Below are 19,150 nucleotides of genomic sequence, written 5' to 3'. Positions count from 1 at the left end.
AATCCTTTTCAGAAAAACAATACCATGTTTCGAATAAAAGACGTCGAAGATGAACTGCAATTAAATCCAGAAGAGCAAATGGAGCTAACAATAACAGCATGCTTCAATGCTCCCGGCTTATATAAAGACACGATCATGGTAAATATTTATCACGGTGACGTGTGTAATATTAAGGTTAGCGGCGAAGGAGATGGTACCTCTATACATTGCGATCCGCCTTTAGTACCAGAGTTTAATTTTGGAACCGTTTTAACATTTAAAACTATTACCAAGGAGATAACTGTACATAATAAAGGGGTTGCTTTCCATAAGCTGTTATTTACCCAAAAGGAAAATATCAGAAGTATGAAAGACACAGCGGTCACTCAGTTGAGGTATACAAACAAAATACTATAGAATTAGTGGAACACTCTTGTTCTAGATTTAACTTAAGAAAAAATTGACCAGTCATTTATCTTTATTTTTAAGGTCTCCATTCACTATAAAACCGTATATTCTGGAGCTGAACCCAAACGAAAAAGCGAAAATCGAAATAAAATGCCAGTCGAAAAAAAGTACGAAGTTGAACGAGGAGTACTTTTGCTATGCACAAATAGGCAAGTCGGTGCAGGTCGTGCTTATAATGCGATTCTTCTTGAAAGCGCAATTTGTCGATCCCACAGTTACGTTCTCGACTTACGAGCTACAGTTCAGGATCGATGTAAAGGGTAATGTAGCTGAAGGCATCACTGAAGGTAAGATATTTGTTTCCCTAACGCAGATCTTTTTAATTTTATCCTATCCTACGCAATTCTGAGGTAAGCCAATAGGTTTGGAAGCATTCCTACCTTTCTACTCACTTTGTTCCAAACGTGTTCGATGAGCGAAAAATCAGGTGAACCATGCGGGCCATTGGAGAACAGCCGGCTTGGTGCCTTAAAGGAACTGTAATGCAATTGCTGCAGTGTGCTATCTTCACACTGAAGTTAATGCCAAAGTTTTCAATCTTAGCAAAAAGTCACCTTGCCGCAAACCTCGCTCCATTTTGAAGTCAGCAGTATCTTCATGGAGTCTAATGGTAGCAATCGCTGTCTTGTAAATATGCTCGATAAGTTTTTTGTAATGATGGTCGATTTACAACCCTCAAGAGCTTGGAGCATACTACGATGGTATACTGTATCAAAAGCTTTTTCGTAATCCACGAAAATGAGCATCAAAAACTTATTGTTATTGGGCAATATCACCTTTCTTAAGCAGCTATATTACGATGGCCTTATTCCATTGTACAGGCGTTGTGATATTTCTCAGTCAAGCATTGTATAGTTTGCACAGTATTTTTAGTAGTGCTGTTCCTCCCATTTCGATATATTCAGTGCTAATCCGTCGTCTGCTGGTGATTTTAATGTCCTTCAAGGAAGAAGCCTTGGACTTAAACTTTTACTAACTAAACAATCACACAGTTATCGAGAGCCAAAATCCAGATTAGGTTCAGAAATCAAGTCCCATAAACCAAGTCAAATTAACGAAAAAAGCCAAAATAAATAAAACACGATATCCACATGAATACAGAAAGATGCGTAGTAAACGGAGGATAGCAAAGTACTGCAGTAGCAAAGGTCTTAATTAATTAATGACCTAAAATTGCGTCACAACTTGTCTTACTTAATATAACCTGTAGGGGGATATGCCCGTACAGGGCCGGGTAATTTAAATTTACCTACTTTACCGGGAACAATAATTAATAAAAAGTGAGAAATTAAATTTGCCTATGGTTTCTATCAGAACTTTAGTAAAGCTAAATATTGTCAGAGGGCTGGAAGCTTCAAGGATACATAGAAAATAATAGCATATACTATCTCAGGAACACCCTAATTAATATGTATCTTAATTTTAATGATTACTCATTGAAACCATATGCTTTTTGATCAAGCTCGTGATTAACACCATCAAAAGCCCAAAAAATTTAATTTGAAAACACAAGGTTTGTTTGCGATAAGGTTATTTTAGTAGAATTTGGATCTTTTGCTCCCCACCAGATCTATTAGATTCATGTAAAATTAATCTTTATTTAATTCACTAACCACTAAAATGAAATGCTTAAAACTACTTTATCTGTTGTAGAAATCCTTACTTTACACAACACGACAGGCATACCAATGAACATGAGAATTTCTACTGACGATGAAGACAACCATTTTGCTATAGTTCAAGAAAATACTAAAAAGTCAATCAAAGATCTTGATAATGTATCAAGTATGGCAGTTAGATTCACCCCTTCGGTGGGCTCCAAAAGGAAATACGTTAAACAAGCCAAATTAATTTTTGAGTACGAGAGCCATCCAAAAACAGTAAGTTCCTTATAATTATAGGTACTTTTATAAAATCCTTATTTGTTTTTAGGATATCGTAAATCTACAAGGAGCAGTGATGTTTCCAACATTAAAGTGGGTACCGTCGAAGATTCTGTTCAAATGCGTGCCAATCGGATCTACCGAACAGAAACATTTGGTACTACAAAACATCAGTTCGATGCCTGCCCATTTTCACTGTTTCTGGTTAGAACAGAGTATTGAGATAATGGATCTTCCACAGGTCCAGGTAAGTTAAGGTTTTTCCACACATCAGTCATTATCATTTCTATTCTCCAATCTGAACATTACTCTCTTCAAACACCGCATAAATGTTAAATATCTTTTTTAATTAAAAGCATAATATGGGATGCTCTGGTACCTAACACTTAACGGTATTTTTGGTCACACGATGGCCTTCTTACTAGCCTAATTCTATGTATTACATACAATTTAATTATCTTCTTTGAGACTGTCTTTTTTTTATTATAGGAAATAACTCCAAAAACTCTTAAAGTGATCCACAATACTGCCACTACCGAATTCATGCATTACATAGACCAAAAGAAAGTCGACGATAACTGCGACGAAACTGAACGAAGCGAGAATCAATTGCAAGTACCGTCTCTAGTAAGTCGAGACGAGATCGGTTCAGAAGGAAACGAACTCGCCAAAATGATTTATTATGGTTCTACGAAATATAAGAATGAAATGAGGAAAATATTGGGCAACATTTTAACACCCTATAGGCGAAGGAGTAACACGCAGATGACTCCATCTCGGTTGCAAATAAAACCTGATAATAATATTACCAAGTGGTTCTCCATGGAACCTAGTGAAGGTGAGATATGTCTAGCTAATTCTCGCGCTATTACTTGTGGCGCCATCTAAAATCGTGCTTAAAAAGATAAATTAAGGTCACTTGATCTGAACAGTAGTCCGGATTTTGCAAATTTTATTTTTTCTAGGTATATTAAACCCTTATGAATATACTATTGTGACTATTGGATTTAGTCCTCCTCCAAACACACAAGTAAGCGCTACAGCTATATGCAGGGTAGAAGGTGGAGAGGAAGAGCGTTTATTAGTCTCAGGAAAATCTTCTAAACTGTCTTATAGATTAGATCGGAGCTGTGTGAATTATGGCAATCAAGTAACAGAATGTTTAAGGAAATTTTTGATCAGTTTATTTATTATTTTTTAAACGTTTGTTTAGATATTTTGCGAGGTTTGTACAGGCCAGTTAACTTTATCGAACAACGGCTTATGTGGCATAAAGTTTTCCGTGGTAATGGAAGAATTTGCTACCATGCAAGAGGAAATGTTAGATGTTTCCCCGAAAATTGGAAAAATCTCTCCGGGGGAGAGTATCACTTTTAAAGTTGACTATTTTGCCGGACTTCCTGGATACTTTAATAAATCGTTTACATTAGAGGTAAGCATTACTTTAAGAAAAACACATGTTTCATAATTTACGATTGAACGAGCAGTTTTCTCTTTAATTTCGCATTACCGAATAAGCCTATTACGTGCAAAAACAAGAGGACTGTCAACATGCTAGTGGTACAAGTCTGTTTTGACACACAAATTTGAAATAAAGTCTTCTTTTTTAATGAATAGTGACTATATGGTTCCCGAGATAGTAGAGACTATAAAGCATTTAAACTAGGTCAGAGTCCATTCAAAAAATACGTCACTAGCTGAATATAGATGAGTCAGACAGAAGAGCGAATGTATCTTTTTTATTAAGTTATTCTTCTCATTCCTGAAATTCTTTAACTGCCTGGAAGTAACAGGAAGTAACCTATAGTTTTTTTAACTTACTTATAATATTTCAAAACGTGACAGGTTATTTCATAGCGATTGTCAAAGATCCTTGAGACTCAGATCGGTTTATGTACTTAAAAGTAGATAAAAAGTCATTTTTTCACTTTTTACTCCATCTCACCATTCAGTAAAACTCTGGATCATTATGAAATTATACTTTTCTTATGTATTTATGATCTCTTAAAACGTGACAGGTAATTTAATAGTGATCGTGCAAGATCCTTGGGACTCAGATCAGTTTATGTACTCAAAAGTGGATAAAAAGTCAATTTTTTCACTTTCTACCGCATCTCACCCTTCAGTAACACCGTGGATCATTATGAAACTATACTTTTCTTATGTATTTATGATGTTTACAGACGTAAGAGATAATTTAATTGTGATCGTAAAAGATCCTTGAGGCTCAGATCGGTTTATATACATAAAAGTGGATAAAAAGTCAAAATTTTCCTTTCTACCGCATCTCACCCTTCAGTAACACCGTGGATCATTATGAAATTGTACTTTTCTTACATATTTATGATCCCTTTAAACGTGATAGGTAATTTAATAGTGATCGTGCAAGATCCTTGGGACTCAGATCAGTTTATGTACTCAAAAGTGGATAAAAAGTTATTTTTTTACTTTCTACTGCACCTCATCCTTCAGTTACACCGTGGATCATTATGAAATTGTATTTTTCTTACGTATTTATGATGTCTTTAAACGTGATAGGTAATTTAATAGTGATCGTGCAGAGATCCTTGGGACTCAGATCAGTTTATGTACTCAAAAGTGGATAAAAAGTCAATTTTTTACTTTCTACCGCATCTCATCCTTCAGTTACACCGTGAATCATTATGAAATTGTATTTTTCTTACGTATTTATGATGTCTTTAAACGTGATAGGTAATTTAATAGTGATCGTGCAAGATCCTTGGGACTCAGATCGGTTTATGTACTCAAAAGTCAATAAAAAGTCAATTTTTTCACTTTCTACCGCATCTCACCCTTCAGTAACACCGTGGATCATTATGAAATTATACTTTTCTTACATATTTATGATCTTTTTAAACATGACAGGTAATTTAATAGCGATCGTGGAAGATCTTTAGAGCTCAGATCGATTTATGTGCCCAAAAGTGGGTAAAAATTCAATTTTTTCACTTTCTACCGCATCTCATCCTTCATTAATACCCTGGATCATTATGAATTATACTTTTCTTACGTATTTATGATCTCTTTAAACGTGACAGGTAATTTAATAGTAATCGTGCAAGATCCTTGGGACTCAGATCAGTTTATGTACCCAAAAGTGGATAAAAAGTCAATTTTTTCACTTTCTACCCCATCTCACCTTCCAGTAGTACCCTGGATCATAATGAAATTATACTTTTCTTATGTATTTATGATATTTACAGATGCGAAAGGTAATTTAATTGTGATCGTGAAAGATCCTTGGCACTCAGATCGGTTTGTGTACCCAAAAGTGGATAAAAAGTCAATTTTTTCACTTTCTACCGCATCTCACCCTTCAGTAAAAATCTGGATCATTATAAAATTATACTTTTCTTACGTATTTATAATCTTTATAAACGTGACAGGTAAATTAATAGCGATCGTCAAAGATCCTTGAGACTCAGATCGGTTTATACACCCAAAAGTGGGTAAAAAGTCAATTTTTCCACTTTCTACCGCATCCCACCCTTCAGTAACACCGTGGATCATTATGAAATTGTACTTTTCTTACATATTTGTGATTTCTTTAAACGTGATAGGTAATTTAATAGCGATCGTGGAAGATCTTTAGGACTCAGATTGGTTTATATACCCAAAAGTGGGTAAAAAGTCAATTTTTCCACTTTCTACCGCATCTCAACCTTCAGTAACACCCATGACCATTATAAAATTAGATTTTTCTTACGTATTTATGATCTTTATAAACGTGACAGCTAATTTAATAGCGATCGTCAAAGATCCTTGAGACTCAGATCGGTTTATACACCCAAAAGTGGGTAAAAAGTCAATTTTTCCACTTTCTACCGCATCTCAACCTTCAGTAACACCCTGGATCATTATAAAATTGTTGTTTTCTCATGTATTTATGATCCTTACAAACATGGCCGGTTATTTCATAGCGATCGAAATTACACTTTTATAACATAATATGTTTGTTAAAAAAATCATTCAAAGCCTATCTCTCTTTTTCTCTTACAAGAACTAAGTACGAAAACGGAAGAATTTATCTGCGTGTTTATTTTTAGATTGGATATCTAGAACCAGTAACTATATGTGTCACAGGTTACGCAGTACTTAGCCAAGTTTATCTTTGCGTTCCAAGGCTAGAAATGAACCTCACAGAAGAAGAAAGTTACACGGCAGTATCCTGGATAACTCCAGAGTATCTGCAATATGTAATGCAGAAAACTACTGAAGTTTCGGACGAGCCAGATGATCCTAGAGACTTTTTAGACGAAAACGACTGGGTTTATATTTCATATAATGTAATACATTTTATTCGTTAAAGATTGTTAAATAACATTGCTATTTTAGGACCCTTATCCAAGCCTAATGGATATAAATATGGCTATGGAACGCTTAGCGGCTTGGAATTTGATCAAGAAAAACCCGAAATTACTTAGACAGCACACGATCCAGAGAAAGGTAGCATACATACCAGAATTCTTCCCTTCCGCTTATCTCGTAGACTTTGGGTATGTGATTAGAGATTTGCCGGTATGCTACACTGTAATGATTTACAATTACGGCCCTGTAAAGGCGGACGTAAAGCTACTGGAGGACAACAAAACTGCTTTGGTCGAAAAAGAGATAAAAATAGAGTTCAGGAATGGGAACTTACAACCTGGAGAATCAACGGCGTTATACGTAATCTTTGCCCCAACCAAACGCAGATGTACTAAAATCAATCAAATAGTGGCGGATAAGTTTAAACTGTGTGTGAGGCACGGGCCTATTATTACCGTTGAAGTAACTGCAACAGTGACTTTACCCGTTTTGATGTTAGATCATGAGGAATTGATCTTTGATCAAGTTTATTGCGGAGATGCTTTGAGAAGGTCCATTGTTTTAACAAATAAGTAAGTCATTAAAAATTAGGACTTCTTGAAAAAATCGTTACCGGACCGGATTCAAACTTTCCACACTTATTTACAGATTTTTAGATCTGGACTTGAGATCTTTGATTTTTTTTATGCATATGGTTATTTAGGTTTGAAGAATTTTATTTTATATTTAGGTTCAGTTCAATCCAACCTCATTTCACAATGGGTTTATAAATTGGTTAATTTTTGGACAAACACAATAATTTTAATAATAAAAAAAAACGCTGACATGTGTTGGTTTACAATTAAAATGACACACAAAACACATAATTACTTACCTCTTTACAGGGGCAATAAACTTAGAGCGAGGATCTCTGCAAGGCTTTCTATTGTGTGTCCATGATTTTCTTCTATATAAACTGGTGTGTTATGGTTTTGCATCATCATAATCAAAGTAGGTATTCTACGTTTTATCAGTGACCTATGTCTGGTGATGATGCTCCATATTCTTTTTGCTGATGACATAACAATATCTCTTTCTGGCCACTAACTGGAGAATGTCATGAAGTTACTTGCTGATGCACCATTGAAGGCTGAGATGACGGATACCACTCAAAAATTCCTCATTTTGGTGAACAGGTTCATTGATGCTTTCAGTCGATCAAAGCAGGTGTTCCAAATTTTCGATTTCTATTAATGACCTCTACGTCAGGTGATAGCGATTCACTGATGGATTTTACGAATTTACTTGCTGATGCACAGTTCGAGTGACAGTTGCTGCTAACAATTGAAGCAAAGTGTCAGTCATGGGGCTCTAAAGTCTGCATCTATCATCCATTATTTTAAATCTTGTGTAATGGCAAAACTTGTAGATAGAGTCTTTAGTCAGAAAAAAGCGATTAGGATTGTTACAGGCTTAGGCTATAGAGAGGATATTTAGCTATAGAATATCTAGAATTAAAAAAACCAAAAGAGAGTCGTAAATTAAGTCAGAATATTCTCTATTACCTGTATGAGCCCCAAGGGTAATTAGAAGATTATTCCAGGCATTCCAAGTAACTTAGATACCTGTAATACGACTCACAGATTATCTAGAATTGCAAAATCTAAAGGAGAGAGTCTTAGATTGACTCAGATTTCCCTCAATTGCCTGGAATAGTTGTAAGAGTACTTAGAAGACTGTTCCAAGCATTCCAAGTGGATCAGATCCCTGTAATAAGACACTCAGATTATCTAGAATCGCAAGGCTCAAAAGAGAGAGTCGTAGATTGACACAGATTACCCCCAATTGCCTGGAAGAGAGTTTAGAGTACTTAGAAGACTGATCCAGGATCCAGGTACTCCAAGTCGCTCAGATCCCTGTAATAAGACTTTCAGTTTATCTAGAATTACAAAATCCAAAAGAGAGAGTGGTTATTGAGTCAGAATATTTTCGATTACCTGTATGAGCTTTAAGAGTTACAATAATATTATTCCAGGCATTCCAAGTAGCTAAGATACCTGTAATAAGATCCTCAGATTATCTAGAATCGCAAGACCCAATAGAGAGAGTCGTACATTGACTCAGATTACCCTCAATTCCCTGGAAGAGCTTTCAGAGTACTTAGAAGACTGATTTAGGCACTCCAAATGACTGTAATAAGACTCCCAGGTTATCTAGGATCACAAGATATAAAAGAAGGAGTCGTAGTTTGACTCAAATTGCCCCCAATTGCCTGGAATAGCTTTTAGAGGACTTAAAAGATTATTATAGCCATTCCAAGTGGCTCAGATCGCTGAAATAAGACCCTTAGAATGTTTAGAACTGCAAATTCAAAAGAGAGAGTCGTAGACTGAGTTAAAATATTCTCCATTAGCTGTATTAAAATACAAAAGTAAAAAGGAGTTTATTCCAGGCATTCCAACTAGCTCCGATACCTGTAATAAGACTTCCAGATTATCTAGAATCGCAAGATCCACAAGAGAAAGTCGAAGATTGGCTCAGACTACCCTCAAGTGCCTGGAAGAGCTTTTAGTGTACTTAGCAGACTGTTTTAAACCCTCCAAGTAGCTCAGATCCCTTTAATAAGGCTCTTAGATACTCTAGATTATGAAGATCCAAAAGAGAGAGTCATAGTTTGGCTCAGATTAACCTCAACTGCCTGGACGAGCTCTCAGAGTAGTTCAAGAATTATTCCAGGTACTTCAAGTATTGCAGACAGACTTTTGTAAATCAGAATATCCTTATTTTTCATTCTATGTATGCACTGCAATGTTTGGTCTATGTAAGGAAAAGTGAGCCACCAAGACATCATGACACCAGAAACAGAAATAATATTGTTACTTCAATTTGGATAATACAGAGGTTCCACTGATCTGCTATATAGTCCATAATTTTGTATACGATTACATCTAATACATTTTTTGCAACTTTATAGTGGTGATGTGGCAGCAGTAGTCTTTTATGACCTACCGAAAGCTTTTGGAAAACAAAATGCGGTTTGTAATTAATTCAAAACGTCTTCATTTGCTTAGTATTTAGTCCGGAGTCATGTGTGAATTTCTACCTATCGATTTTATCATATTTATTGAATATCCGGAAAAAAGTTCTATTTTTTGAGAAAAAGAAAAATGGTCTTTTCAACCTCAGGTTTTCCAAGTACGTTGTTGTAAGTGTTTATTACAAAATGTGCGCATTTAAATTATGTTAAAAAATTACTTTAAAAGATTATATGCGCTCGGACTAATGCGGCTTTAAATCAAAGAAAATGCCGCGTTCTTTCGTTCCTTTTTTTTCGCCTGTGGTAAGCTGCACGTAGGCGATTGTCTGTACTCTTCACACAATGTATAGAGTTTACAGAAGTTCCGAATTCTTAACCAAGAGTGTTGGTTTCTTCCTGGACTTCAACCTTCCTCTATTTCTCCTCGTAGAATTAGTTGAAGAATGTAATATTTGCCTCCTCTAAGGATATAGGTGTATTATCATAAGTTTGGTCTCAATAGCGTTGATTTTAGGACCAAAACGTTTAGTTAAACGTTTTTTGGCCCCTATCCTATCCATCATTTGCTAAAGACTCTCTAAAGTTAGGATGCTGTATCGTCTGCAAATTCGGTTAATCTTAATTCCTCTACTCTCTCCTTTCAGGATCATTTGAAAGATCTTTTCGACGTCTAGATTAAGAAGTATTAGTGACAATATATTCCCCTGTCCGACTCCTTTACATAATTAAAAATATCAATGGAGACATGTTATTGTTAACTCTTATCTCCTCGGTTTGATTTCATTATAGTTCCTGTATGATTCTGATATTTTGGGAGTCTGTTTCTATCTTGAGCATTGTATTTATCGTGTTTGTCTTAAACTTTGTCGAAACGCCTTGAAAGACACCTTGGTGTTAATCATATTTGCACTTCTAAATCAGTAGTTTCATTGAAAACAAAGCCTCTTGATCAACCTATTGATTAAGCCATATATCTCCACTCTTCTTTTCACATTTTAAGTACATTCGACCATGTATGACTCGTAGAAAACTCAAACAGGCATATTAAGCATTATAAGTCTGTTGTCACTCCAATTTTTTGGAGATATCATTTTACAAATTGCTACAAAGGCTGGAATGCCGGGTTCATTATGGCTATTGGTTAACCAAATCAAATCTAGGTACTCAAGTATCCCAAATTTCATAAAATTTCCTTAACGTTTTCAGTGGTAACGTAAAGAGCAAATGGCACGCCACCATTTCAAAAGGCACCAAAAAAACCGAGGACACGACCTTCTTCATCTTCCCTAGCGACGGCGAGTTGGACCCAGGTGAACAGGCTCATCTAAATATTTACTTTGTACCATCAAATACGAACGAGGTTAATAAAATGCTGAATATCGACATTGAATTCAACAACAAAGGAGTGTTTTTACGTTTGATTGGCCGTGGTCTGGATTCGAATCTAGTCCTTACACCGACCACCCTTCAATTCCCCCCGGTACTTAGCTATTCGAATCACGTTATGAGTTTTACTGTGCAAAATTTAACGGAAACGCCTATAGAGTTTTATTTTCCCAGTATGAATAGGTAAGTGTTTTTTTATGTAAGAAGAACCTTTTAAAAAAGATGATAATACTTATTAGCGAAACCGATCAAGAAAAGAACATTCTTCAAGCTTATTTAAAATACAAAAACCTAAAGCAAGTATTCTATCCTTTAATAAAAGCAGGAAGCGGCCTTCCCGAACATTTTAAAGAAACCTATAACGTCTTACTTGAAAAGCTGAGGAATAGTTTAATGTTGAAACAGAAGAGGCAATTAAGTGCTGGAAGTAGCGCAGGAATAAGAGAGCCTAGTCGTAAATCATCAGATACCACATTTGAAAAAAGATCTATGTAAGTAAAACCTTGAATATTCTTTCCATTACTTCATACATTGAAAGACTAGAGTAGATATATAATTCACCAATTATTATTGCGCAATTTCAGATCCGCCGCACACCTTTTAATAAATTTAAATTGATTTTACTCATAAACTAAACATTAACATGGTCGTACATATAAGCACAAAACACAAATATCGAGAAATGCGAATGTTGCCTAATAAACAGAAAAAAATTCTGTTGACAGCTATATTGACGTTGTTGACAAAGACGGGGGCGACCATCTTGGATGGCATATGGCGGGAAATTTAAGCCCGATTTATCGGGCGATATTTAAATTTAAGTAATTTGCAGAATTACAGAAGTTGATGCGTTAACTGACGAGTGATGAAAGATATATTTAAATAGAATTTTATTTTAAAATTAACAATACGCCGATCAGAAATACCCACATTTTATTAAAATTGTTTTTTTTTTAATTTAAAAGTTGGAAAAAATAAATATTGCATATCATCATTTTCCTTAAACTGAACAAATGGGTGTTGCGTTTCTACTTCATGTGAATATAAATTTTTATAACAAGTGGCACAGTTGTCTAGATCCAACTTTTTCAGTATATAACCAGCCACATATGCAGTAGCATAAATATTGTCTAACAAAATTTCCTCCTCATTATGTAAACATAATTATACTCAACATAATGTAACGATTAGTTCGATGTCTCCGCGCCTAGCGATGGAGCGAGCGACACTCGCGACATCTCGAGAGACGCGTGGTAGGTTGCGTGAAATTCGTTCCTTACCGCTAGGAGGCCATATTGGCGGGACTTTTAAATCGAATTAAATAGTAGAAACTAAATACAATGTTTTAAGTCATTCTGTTTAGTGTGTTCTTGTCTAATAAATTAGTTAACTATTTTTGTGCATCGAGTGTTTTAATTTACACCTAAACAAACAGTCTGAAAGCTACAATATGCAATTTGTTTTAGAGTCAGCTTTCAAGACCCGCTTGGAAAGTTCAGTTTCAGGGAGTTACATGATCTACTTATGGGTTAGTATCAACTAGGGTTGACGTTAAAGACGACTCTAATTAAATGTGTTGTTGAGGTTTTGTCACTAAGCAATTTTGCAGATTACCTAATAGAAGATGATTTCGATCGCCAGGAATTTGATGGCAAAACAGCACCCGGAACTATACAATATAGGCTCGAGGATTCGTCAGATACAATTGAAATTATTGAACCTCCTCCTAAGCCGGAAAGTGAAGAAGTAGAAGAACGTAAAGGAATACTTTTTGTGTTTCATGGGGCACCTCTGACAGGCAAGATGTTTTTTATAGCACCTTTTTAGACACATGTCTAAACTGTTTGATAGTAATAAAACCATTCTTCTAGGCAGTTGAATGGGGATCTGATATCCTTCTATCCTTTTAGATTAACATTTTTTTTTAGATTTTTATGGGGCAGCCAACCAAGTAAGCATTGCCCTTAAAATTCCGCGTTACAGCATTGACCGGTTAATAGTGGAGACCATTATTGAAGACGAGACGTCTCCAGTAGCTAAAAAGATTTTGGAAACCATAGAAGATGCATTTACGAATCTAATAAATCCTAAGACCGATGGAGAGTTTATAAGTTCCTTAGAAAAAGAAAGTAGGCCTTAAAATAACGTTGCTTAGAACCCGCATTTTATTGTCTGATTTTAGATAGTAAATTTGATGAAATTTGGGAAAAAATTATATTTATTACCTCCCGGAAGTCATCAAAGGGCAGTAAAAGGTCTGCTCCAAAAGAAAAAAGCAGTAAAGCATCATCAGAAAAAAGCAATGCAGGAAAAAATAACAACAAACAAATAAGTGACTGTTTCTTAAATCTCAATTCGGACTGCCTCGCCGAACTACTTAGACCTAAATTTAAGGCCATTCCTCAAATGGTAATCGAGAGTCTTAACAGCGTTTTCATTCCACGTGAAAACGTTGCTTTTTATACAGTTTTAAAGGCAGCAGGATATATGTTATCTATACATTTGGTTTTATTCTCCGAAACAGTAAGACACGTACAACAATATGAAATATTAGGGTATATAAAAGAAATTCTGATCTTTCAGGTATCGGATTTCGTTAAGAACGAGTGTGTTAAGTTGCAAGCCGCTCTAGACGCAGCCTCGGAAGAAAAAAAACTCGTTACAGATCAGTTACCTGAAAGTGCTAGTGAACCTGTAAAAGGAGATAAGAGGAGCTCTAGGGCAGGCTCTGTAAAAACGACGAAAACCGGAAGTCCTAGGAAAGGACCCGATTTAAATAAAAGTAGGTTAAATTCAAAACAAAAATAATGATTCGGGAGGTTTCAGCAGCAGTCTGTGAAGCTTTTATCTGGGTAAACAGACAAGGCTTAATTCAGGCAGGTGACGTTTTTTTGAGACCTATCAAATATTTTCTCTCTTTTTTCGTCATATTAGATGGGCAGAACTTATTTAATTAATTAGGTGCGAATCCAAACAAATTACGACTTACAACCAAATCAAATCCAGGTGGCCAAGTATCCCGAATTTAATGAATTTGCCATAACAAACAAACCTTATCATTTGTTACATCAGGATCAAGTCAAGGCGAACGTATGTTCGACATATTAAGGTTTGTTGACATGGTACGTTTGAATCATTTTGGAATTAAGATACCAGACCAAGTCTGTTTCCAAACTACTATCTCGAGCACTACCGATCTTCTCCAAAAAGTATACAGCTCATCTCTGCATCATGACCTTGTAATTCTAAGGCTACAAACTCATCTTCAAACTTTTTCTTCATTCTGTTCAAGGAAATTGATGGTCAAAACTATAAGGCGTATTTTTTAGATAATGATGACCGGATTTTTTAGAGTTTACAGACTGTTTTTTTAGGCTTTTTCATGTGATTCAGCTATTGGCATCGGTCTCTACTACTTTTTTCCGAACAACAACAAGTGGTCTTCCAGGCTCTGGTGTTCCATATAGGGCGGAACCTTCAAAGCTTACGTCAGTTGACCGAGCCTCTGAAAACCAATATAAGGTACTTAAGTACCTGTCTATAAGCTTCATTAGAAATGTAGTCAGACGTAATACCCTAAAGGACTTTGCTTGGTGGTAGTTTTTCTTGGCCGGTTTTGGGCTAAAGATCAAACATACCGCCCTCCATGCTAATGGAACGTATCCCATTGCGGTTCTGGCCTTAAGAACTCTCTTTAAGTTAGGGAATGTAGTTTCCTGACCTACCTGCAACATCATGGCTATCTATGAACCATCAGGTTCCGAAGCCTTATATGGACTAAACTCATCCACTGCCCAATCTATAGCTTTGTTTGTTACTATTTTTTGGCGAGGTTGCAGTCACTTGACTGTCTATTTCTTTCTCTTTCGAGTACACTAGACTGCCTGTCTCTCTCTCTAATCCAACTGCCTGTAAGAAATAAAAATAATCGTCCAGGCAGTTGAGCTTAAAACCTGTTCAGCTGATCGAGTACACTTGACTGTCTGTTTCTCTCTCTCTCTAACTCAGTTGCCTGTAAGAAATAAAAATATTCGTCCAGGCAGTTGAGCTTGAAACTGATTAGCTGGTCGAGTACACTCGACTATCTCTTCCTCTCTCTAAGTCAACTGCTTGTACGAAATAAAAATATTCGTCCAGGCAGTTGAGCTTAAACCTGATCTGCTGCTCAAGTACACTCGACTACCTCTTTCTCTTTCTAACTCAACTGCCTGTAAGAAATAAAAATATTCTTACAGGCAGTTGATTCTGAACGTGATCACCTGAGCCTGAACGCTCGACAGCCTGTCTCTCCCTTCTTCTAATACAACCGCATTTCACGTTTCCATTACGTCTTCGATACCCCTGAAATGTTACTTTTCTTGTGTAATTGTAACCATTACAGATGAGCAATTTCATTTTATTCCAATTGGTCATAATACTATGGCCTGAGATGTCCAAAAGAAGGTAAAAAGTGAGTTTTTTCAGTTCACCTTTGTTTAATCACCCTATCTCCGTTTTCCTGTCAGAACCCATTAGCTTATTCCACTACCTCTGTATGTGGTTCCTCTTTTGCATGGATTCAACCAGGCCAATTTTAAATTTAATCTACTCAGTGACTCTTGGAATCATCCTATGGTCGGACATAGTCAGTTTTTAACCCTACCCGAAATTGACCGTGTTACACCTTAACAGTTGTATTAATAGCGCGAATATACCAGCTGTTCTCCAGCATTCGCGATCAAAGATGGAGCGAGCGACATCTCGTGAGAGATATGAAAAGTAGGCGAGTCCGAGTTCTCGCCGCTAGGAGGCCATTTCAAGTCTCAATATTGGCGCGAGTTTTAAATCGAAATAAATATAGTAGAAAATAAATACAGTGTTTCTAGTAGTGTCATCATTGTGTATGACTATGTTTATGCATTGAGTGTTTTGATTTACTTCTAAGCTAACACTAAATATCCTAGAATATTTTATATATTTATTTTAGAAGCTTTACAAAGCCTAAATAAAGCATTAAAGGCGGAGCTGGAAGCCTTTGAGAGACTAAAGGCGGAACTTATTCACGCATCTCAATATTGGGATAAAAAGAATCTTACTCTAAAAAAAGTATGCAAACATCTCATTTTTATTTAGTTGTGATATTTTAAATAGATATTTTAGCCCTTTTCCAACCCTGGCGGAACGAAAAAGGATAGCCCTAAAGGTTCTGCAAAGGCCGGAAGGAATAGTGTGAAGAAAGTCCACTCATCATCTCAGTTTTTGTTCGATACTAGTGTTGACTCTGGTATGTTAACATTAACTCAATAAACTCTTGTCTTTTCAATAATTCTCCTTTTTTAGGCCTCAATTTATGGCTTCTTTTAAATAGTAGCAACAACAGATCGATAAACTATCCAGAAATGATTAGAAACTGTCTTAGCCAGGACACAGAAATTCAAGAAGCTATTGAAAAAATCGTTGAAGATCAAAAAGTAAAACTGGAAGAGTTTGTAACCTATTTTTCTGTTCTATCGAAACCGCCCCGAAGAAAAAATGAAATTTCAGATACATTTTGCATTAGGGATTATATAGAGCCTAATCAAAGCTTGACCGGATTGGCTTTTAAAGTTTGTTTATATTCAGTTGCTCTCATATGTTTAATATAAATATTTTAGGGCCGTAGCAAGTCAGGATCTTCACTATTAGCCAAAGCAAAGAAGAAACGTAGCTCCAAAGCCTCAAGGAAAAGCGAGCAAATTATCAAAACTACCAGAGAAGCTTCCACCGTTTCAAGTAACATATATCGGACTCATACACATGCCAGTTAATCATAAACAACTTGCTTATAGGTTACTCCTTTGACTTTACCCCAAAAATGATCTTGATGCCCGGGAATACGGCCCAATATCTTGTCAAGTTTAACCCGAAGAAAAGGGGCATTTTTTCCTACACCTACACTTTAGAATCTTTCAAAAACAAACGTGCTTATAGCGTAAAGTGTCAGGCAGTTTGTGAATTACCTAAGCTGGACACCGCTCCGGAAACTATGTTTCCTAGAGTTCTGGAAACTTACCGGGAAAAAGCCGCATATGATCATTATATTTATATTCGGGACAAGCGAACGTTTGATTTCGGCACAATAATTGGTAAGTTTTTGCTGTCGAACCTAAGCATGCATAATGCTTTACGGTAGCTCCTCTTGACGTAATATACAGAGACTGTTTTTTAAGATTTGTATTGTGGACAGGTGTCCTATAAGGTGACTTACTATTATACTGATAAAAAAATCAAGGATAATTAATTCCATTGCTAGTGTCCCATAAGAAAACATCCTATTATGCTCTAACTGGTCTGGAACTAACTGTGTGATCTTCTTTCAATTTTTAACTGCAATACCACAGAAAAGCTTATTGATTGGCGACCCACTCAGTCTACAGTTTATTTGACAGAGCTTCAGTTTCTACGACGTTTACTGCGACTAATAATTTAAATGATTAGTGGCAATATTTGTCCTTTTCAGCCTTGACTAGTAATAGAGTTGTCAATATACCAGACCAGGTGACCACTTCTTTTATTGAGAGTCTCTCCTTTTCCTGCCTGGGGTTTTTACAGAGAAGTGCTCCTTATATCTAGATGTGGATTCACGGAAAATCAAAGAACATCCATTGCATTGTTGGTCTCATTGGTTCAGTAATGCATAGAATTCCTAGTTCTTGAACTCCCTTTCACTACCGATTACTACAATGTGTAAAACCTTACTTGGCTCCGATTTTTACCACATAGTCTTCTGCATCTACCCATAGTAGATTTTGCCTTGCAGATGTTTTCCTCATGTTATTTTTTGGTCAAATATGATCCCAAGGAGTTCATTTACAGATGGTATTGAGCTTTTCAGTCTTCTGATCTGCAAAATACAATGAAGGGTTACAAATATTTCTTCAATGCTACAGTAACTGTCATACTCTGAAGGACTACAACTGCCTCTAATTGAAATCTATAAGAATCTTGAGCAATTGTCTCAATGTTCAGTAACTCTACAGTAACTCTAGAGCCTCAACGTTACTCCTTTGTTATAAAGAACGATGTCACAGGTACTTAACACTCTGAAGAGTAACGTGTCAACGCTGTTTGATTGGTTTGGTAAGTTCCGAAAATTCGTTCACAGCTACCACTTAAAATTTAATAAATACTACACTAATATATATTTAAAATTAAACGTTGGTTCATTATTTTAGCTGGATCTTCCCCAGACAAATGTTTACTTTACAGTACCTCCATCGTTCTCCGGAACGCCTCCTCGACAACCTGTGAAGTAAAAGCTAGCTTAAGCAACGATATATTTTGTATTGAACCTACTAATTTCACAATAGCACCTGAAAGAGAAGATTACTTGCGAATATCCGTAAAGTCTTCTAAAACGGGCAATTTTATAGCGAAAATGTATATCTCGATTAAAGACAATCCGGAAGTAGAGGAGTATAGTTTGACGTGTTCAGCTTGTAAAATGGAGTTTAGCATATATCCTAAAACTGTCTATTTTGAAAAGGTATGTAGTAAAATAGAGCTTATAGATCTTATAACAAAATCTCTATATAAAAAGAGAATAATAATAAATTGTTCTCTAATTACTATAATATGAGAAGCCGGTGGTTTGGCCCTATAATTAATTTTTTTGTTGTAAATAAAAAATTAAATTAGACAGGGAAAATAGAGATTAAATGAATCACGTGCCGGAGAGAAATTGGGAGTGACAGCTGGAAGTAACTGGAAAAGGAATCAGGAAATCGATGGAGCATTGTCTTTAATTTAAAGTTCTACCTATGATACACCTAGAAATACACCTTAGCAACCAAGAAATTAAAGAAGAAATTGATCATCAGTCGTGTAGTAGTAGACTTTGATAGAACCATCCCAGACCCCTTGGACATCTTTATGTGTGTTAGTAAAAAAGACAAAAAACTAAATGACATACATATTTAAAAAGTTGTTCGTTAGTTTATATAATAGCTATTTAATTGGGTTCTATGTCTTGCCTAGATGACCTTATATACCTTATAGAAAATCCGCTGAATAGTTGATAATATTGTAAACACCCCAAAAAAAACACTGATTCTCATCGGTCATTCCGGAT

General features: G+C 35.8%; 1 protein-coding gene across 2 annotated transcripts in view; it reads left to right on the top strand.

Annotated features, from left to right (window-relative positions):
• LOC126745731 (hydrocephalus-inducing protein homolog) overlaps positions 1-19,150 on the top strand; it is a 44,113-nt gene that overhangs the window by 5,297 nt on the left and 19,666 nt on the right. For both annotated transcript variants that reach the window (XM_050453711.1, XM_050453712.1), the window contains exons 13-34: positions 13-374; positions 469-734; positions 2,101-2,327; positions 2,380-2,577; positions 2,820-3,168; positions 3,296-3,480; positions 3,544-3,762; positions 6,398-6,637; positions 6,687-7,231; positions 10,882-11,244; positions 11,301-11,552; positions 12,528-12,589; positions 12,671-12,859; positions 12,990-13,190; positions 13,244-13,584; positions 13,645-13,843; positions 16,028-16,146; positions 16,201-16,324; positions 16,381-16,646; positions 16,695-16,812; positions 16,869-17,165; positions 18,255-18,565. In XM_050453711.1, the coding sequence (XP_050309668.1) occupies positions 13-374; positions 469-734; positions 2,101-2,327; positions 2,380-2,577; positions 2,820-3,168; positions 3,296-3,480; positions 3,544-3,762; positions 6,398-6,637; positions 6,687-7,231; positions 10,882-11,244; positions 11,301-11,552; positions 12,528-12,589; positions 12,671-12,859; positions 12,990-13,190; positions 13,244-13,584; positions 13,645-13,843; positions 16,028-16,146; positions 16,201-16,324; positions 16,381-16,646; positions 16,695-16,812; positions 16,869-17,165; positions 18,255-18,565 (5,433 nt within the window). The remainder of the gene's footprint in view (positions 1-12; positions 375-468; positions 735-2,100; positions 2,328-2,379; positions 2,578-2,819; positions 3,169-3,295; positions 3,481-3,543; positions 3,763-6,397; positions 6,638-6,686; positions 7,232-10,881; positions 11,245-11,300; positions 11,553-12,527; positions 12,590-12,670; positions 12,860-12,989; positions 13,191-13,243; positions 13,585-13,644; positions 13,844-16,027; positions 16,147-16,200; positions 16,325-16,380; positions 16,647-16,694; positions 16,813-16,868; positions 17,166-18,254; positions 18,566-19,150) is intronic.

Source organism: Anthonomus grandis, chromosome 16, assembly GCF_022605725.1.
Source record: "Anthonomus grandis grandis chromosome 16, icAntGran1.3, whole genome shotgun sequence".
NCBI lineage: Eukaryota > Metazoa > Arthropoda > Insecta > Coleoptera > Curculionidae > Anthonomus > Anthonomus grandis.
The sequence above is the reverse complement of the archived record's forward strand: the minus strand, read 5'-3'. Positions and strand labels throughout refer to the sequence as shown.